Consider the following 4,239-nt stretch of genomic DNA (forward strand, 5'->3'; position numbering starts at 1 on the left):
GGGGGGGCAATACAGGCATATAGAAACAATAAAGGGAAAGAAAAAAAGAAAAAGCAAGATAGACATACAAATAATAAAGGGAAGAAAAAAACAAAAAAAACTCAGATGACTTATATGAGTGTCATTTCATTATGCCCTGCCTCTGTGCCACTGTGGATTTCATAAGCGAACCAGGCACAATGCACAGAACCACAACAAAGGGTAGAAAGACAGCAAGAACCAGCAAAAACGAAGTCTTGGAGTTTACGTCTTACAATCTGTGTCACATCATGCCTGAACTCATACTCTCGATTTTGTTGTCCCTTACAGTCATTTTAACTTTACGAATGTTCCATACTTGCTCATGCTAACATAAATCTAAAAATTCTGGCTTGTTTAGAGCTTCTCTTCTTGTGAATCTCACGAAACGCCTTAAATTGACGGACAAAGCCCTAAGGGCGAAAAAAAATAGAGAACGACGAAATTAAAGCGGCTGAAAATCAACTCGGACAGGCGCCAGTAGGTGTCTGCTTGACTCCACACAGAGGACGCCTAAGGCCTAGATCTAGATATAAGAAAAAAATTACACCACAACACAGCTGGTATTCATGAAGCATTTATTTGGGGATTAAAAAAACTAGAAATTCCTAAAATATTGCTTAAAATGTAATTCTGCTCAGTTACCACCCTAGTTTGACGACGGTAATTCGTAATTAGTTTTTGTCTACCGTGAAGCACCAGCTCTGAAATGGCTATTTAAAATTGTCCCCAGTCCAGTCGGATGACGTCAGCCAAACCGCTCAACCCGTGTTGGCAACGGCGAGACGCATGAGTTTGCGACCTCGATGCTTTCTTGTCGCATCTCCATTTTTAATCATGGTGAAAGCAGTTCACAACAAAGAGTGAGCTTAAGAAGAAGTCACATTTTCGCTGTTAATAAATGGAGATATGATAAGAAAGCAATGAGGTCGCGAGTTGACAACGAGACGCCTTTCCCAGCTTTTCAGCGTAATAAGAATGTAGTTTGGATTCCGATAAAGCCGACAACGCTGACCCGGACTTAAAGCCGCCTGCAGTCTGCCAGCTCTATGGGGGGCAAGTTGGAAATCATAAGGGAATTTTTATACCTATCGGCGCTTACTGAGTCAGTCTCCGAAACCGGTGTTTTCTTGGTTTTCGCCCTAACACTGCATGTGTTACAATGACTCCCAAACCTTACTGTGTGAGCCAAAAGCGTTCTGAGGATGACTACACTTGAAAAAACTCAAGTTTGTCAATATTTATTGTGAGTTAAAAAAAAAATGAATTTACAGACCTAATTTTTAATAAAATCTGATAGAGATAGCTAAGGATAAACAAATGTATGAGTCGCGGCAATGTCCAACCCTAAAAAAACAAACATTCTCAATATTAAATTAATTAACTAATACAAGGCTCAACATCACTGGTCACTATAACTGCAGGTTGTGTACTGGAGCTTTAAATAACTTCCATTTTCAAAGAATTGGGGTAGGGCTACATAATTTTGACCATCTGAATATTCTGATCAAGTGATTACCTGATTACCAGAAACATACTTCAGTACTTAACATTAACAATTAGTGTTTTGTTATTCAACAATTAGTGTTTTGTTATCATGCATTTACAAATGTTTCTTTCTAATGATTGAAAATGTTTTATGCTCCTAACAACATAATCTCTATCACTTAGGCGGCATTCTACTTCCACCATGCCAATCAAGGCCCACACCGGCACCAAGTGGGGTACAACATCTCATAAGACAGGCAGAGGTAAATAATAAATAAATTCTCAACACAGGAATCAAACTCACGTCTTCCGCTTAGTTTTAGTTACTTTTCGTCAGAGTTGCAATACAACTAGGTCATATATGTGCCAAAGATTGGAGGCGTTACTAGAGAGTAACATACACACAAAGGGAGAAGAGATAAGGACGATAGATGTTTCATGGGAAAGAAGGAGCACCCGCCAACCATCCACATGTCTTCTGAAAGCATCAGCAAAGAGCCAACACAGCAAAGAGGGTGGTGCACTTACACAGGAAAGCATGATACACTTCACTGGAGAAAGGATCTTCTATATTTGGATATAACATGCGCCTTGCATGGCACAGGTGGTTACATAATAGATTTACACCTGGAAACGTGGCTCTCTTGTGTAAAGTGCTGTTGTAAGCTCTGTTTTTTTAGAGGGAGGGGGGTGTAAATGTTTTATGGTGCTCACAACTGCTTAAGGTCATGTGAGCGCGCAGAACACATTCAACATCAGTTTGGTAGGAATTAATTTTGAATTTTGTACGGGTGGCAGCCGAAGCCTTCTTTTATTGATTCTGGACCACCAGGGGATTTTTAATGTGCGCAAATTGCACACAGGACCTCCGAGATTTAATGCCCTTTATCAAGAAGGCTATGTGTTATATCTAACCTACTCTAAGATCAGGGGTGTGGCTGAAAAACAGCAGTAAGAAGGAGCCAAGGAGTAGCAGTAGAAAGGATGCAGAAAGAATCAGGAGCCCTGAGGAGGGGTAAAGGAGGTGGGGGCAGAAAGTGGAGACGAAAGCAGACAACAGAACATGGTTAGTCAGCTCAGAACCAAACAAATCTTTTAGTTAAAGTCGAGAGCAGCACATCAACACAATAACAGTCATATAAAGCAGAGGAAAAAGCAAGATCGATGGACATAAACAACAGGGGAGAAAGAAAATGAAGTAAGACCAATCAGTGGTACCCTCCAACCACCCTCCTTCACATGCTGGAACAACCAAGGGTACACCCACTTTCAAAACAACCTTAGTGTAGTTTTAGTACGATTTTTACGGCACTTGCAACACATTTAGGTCATTTAAGTGTGGAAGATTTGAGGTGTTACAGGAGAGTAACATGCACCAAAAAGAATGAGGAAAGATAAGGACGATAGATGTTTGGTAGAAAAGGAGCAAACCACACCAGAGCACCTGCCAACTACCCACCTAAATAGCCTATCCCCAACTGAGTAGTAAGTACAACTTTTTATGTAAAAGAAAACAAATTAAGTCCACATAAGACAACAATCAAGGAGTAGGTACCGTGCAAGGCGGCTGCATCCAGGGCTCTCCATCTATCTGCATGGGGAATCTCTTCCTTGTTCTGGGAGAGAGAAAGATACCGATAAGGAAGAGAGAGAAGGTGACACGCACGGATAAGTGCATGTCTCGAAACAATCTCAACACTTGTTAACACTCTGCGGTCGAACCATTTTTTTCCCAGTATATTTCCCTACAAATCCTGCGGTATCACTCAATTTTTAAAAAATTCTGACTCACTACTACTAATATACATGTTGTGTAGACAATCACACACACACACACCTACATCAACAAAGACAAGACTATCATCTCATGACAATCTGTCAATGTTGCACTAATCTTTTGCGAGACACACACACACACACACACACACACACACACACACACACACACACACACACACATATTTAGAAAAATACACATCCTCAATCAGAGGCATTTACATACACTCAGCGAAACACACACTCACACAAGCACACAAACACTCACACACACACATGCAAAAACACACACACTCAGACACACACATACATACATTTAGAAACACAAACATACTCAATGAGAGACATTTACATACACTCAGAGAAACACACACTCACACACACACACACTAGGACACAAACACTCACTCAGACACAGAGACACATACATACATACATTTAGAAACATACACATACTCATTCAGACACATTTACATACACTCAGAGACACACGCACTCACACACACACAAGGAGACAAACACACACACAGACACACAACTAACTGACCTGATGACCACCTGCGAGCACTGAGCTAGCCGTTTGCCTGAGGCCCGCAGACCCGCATACACCTGGCCCACATGGAAGATGTTCTCCAGACCTACCACCTCAATCATCGCATCACCCACGTCTGGGGACAGAACACTTTCATGAAAAAATATGTCCCCACAAATACCGCCAAAAAAAAATAAAAATCTTGGCAACCAAAAACATATAAATCCTCAACATCGTCTAAAACCCCTTAAAAAAACAAAACTTTCAGTGCCAAAAGTCAGGTGTTATTAGAGTAACATGCAAAGAAAAGAAGGAGCAATGAGGTAGATACACACTGTTTTCAAATTCAAACAAGAAAAAAACAAAAACGAACTGAGCCCTCTCAAATATCCAACAAAATTAATCAGATGCAGCAATCGCCGCTG

General features: G+C 40.8%; 1 protein-coding gene across 1 annotated transcript in view; it reads right to left on the reverse strand.

The window, feature by feature from the left end:
* Window positions 1-4,239, reverse strand: part of LOC101848997 (diacylglycerol kinase beta) — a gene marked incomplete in the record, with an annotated part of 103,134 nt that overhangs the window by 2,670 nt on the left and 96,225 nt on the right. The window contains 2 exon segments of the mRNA XM_035972252.1: window positions 3,062-3,122; window positions 3,830-3,950. Of these exon segments, the coding sequence (XP_035828145.1) occupies window positions 3,062-3,122; window positions 3,830-3,950 (182 nt within the window).

This window comes from Aplysia californica, unplaced genomic scaffold (genome assembly GCF_000002075.1).
Source record: "Aplysia californica isolate F4 #8 unplaced genomic scaffold, AplCal3.0 scaffold00625, whole genome shotgun sequence".
Classification (NCBI taxonomy): Eukaryota; Metazoa; Mollusca; class Gastropoda; order Aplysiida; family Aplysiidae; genus Aplysia; species Aplysia californica.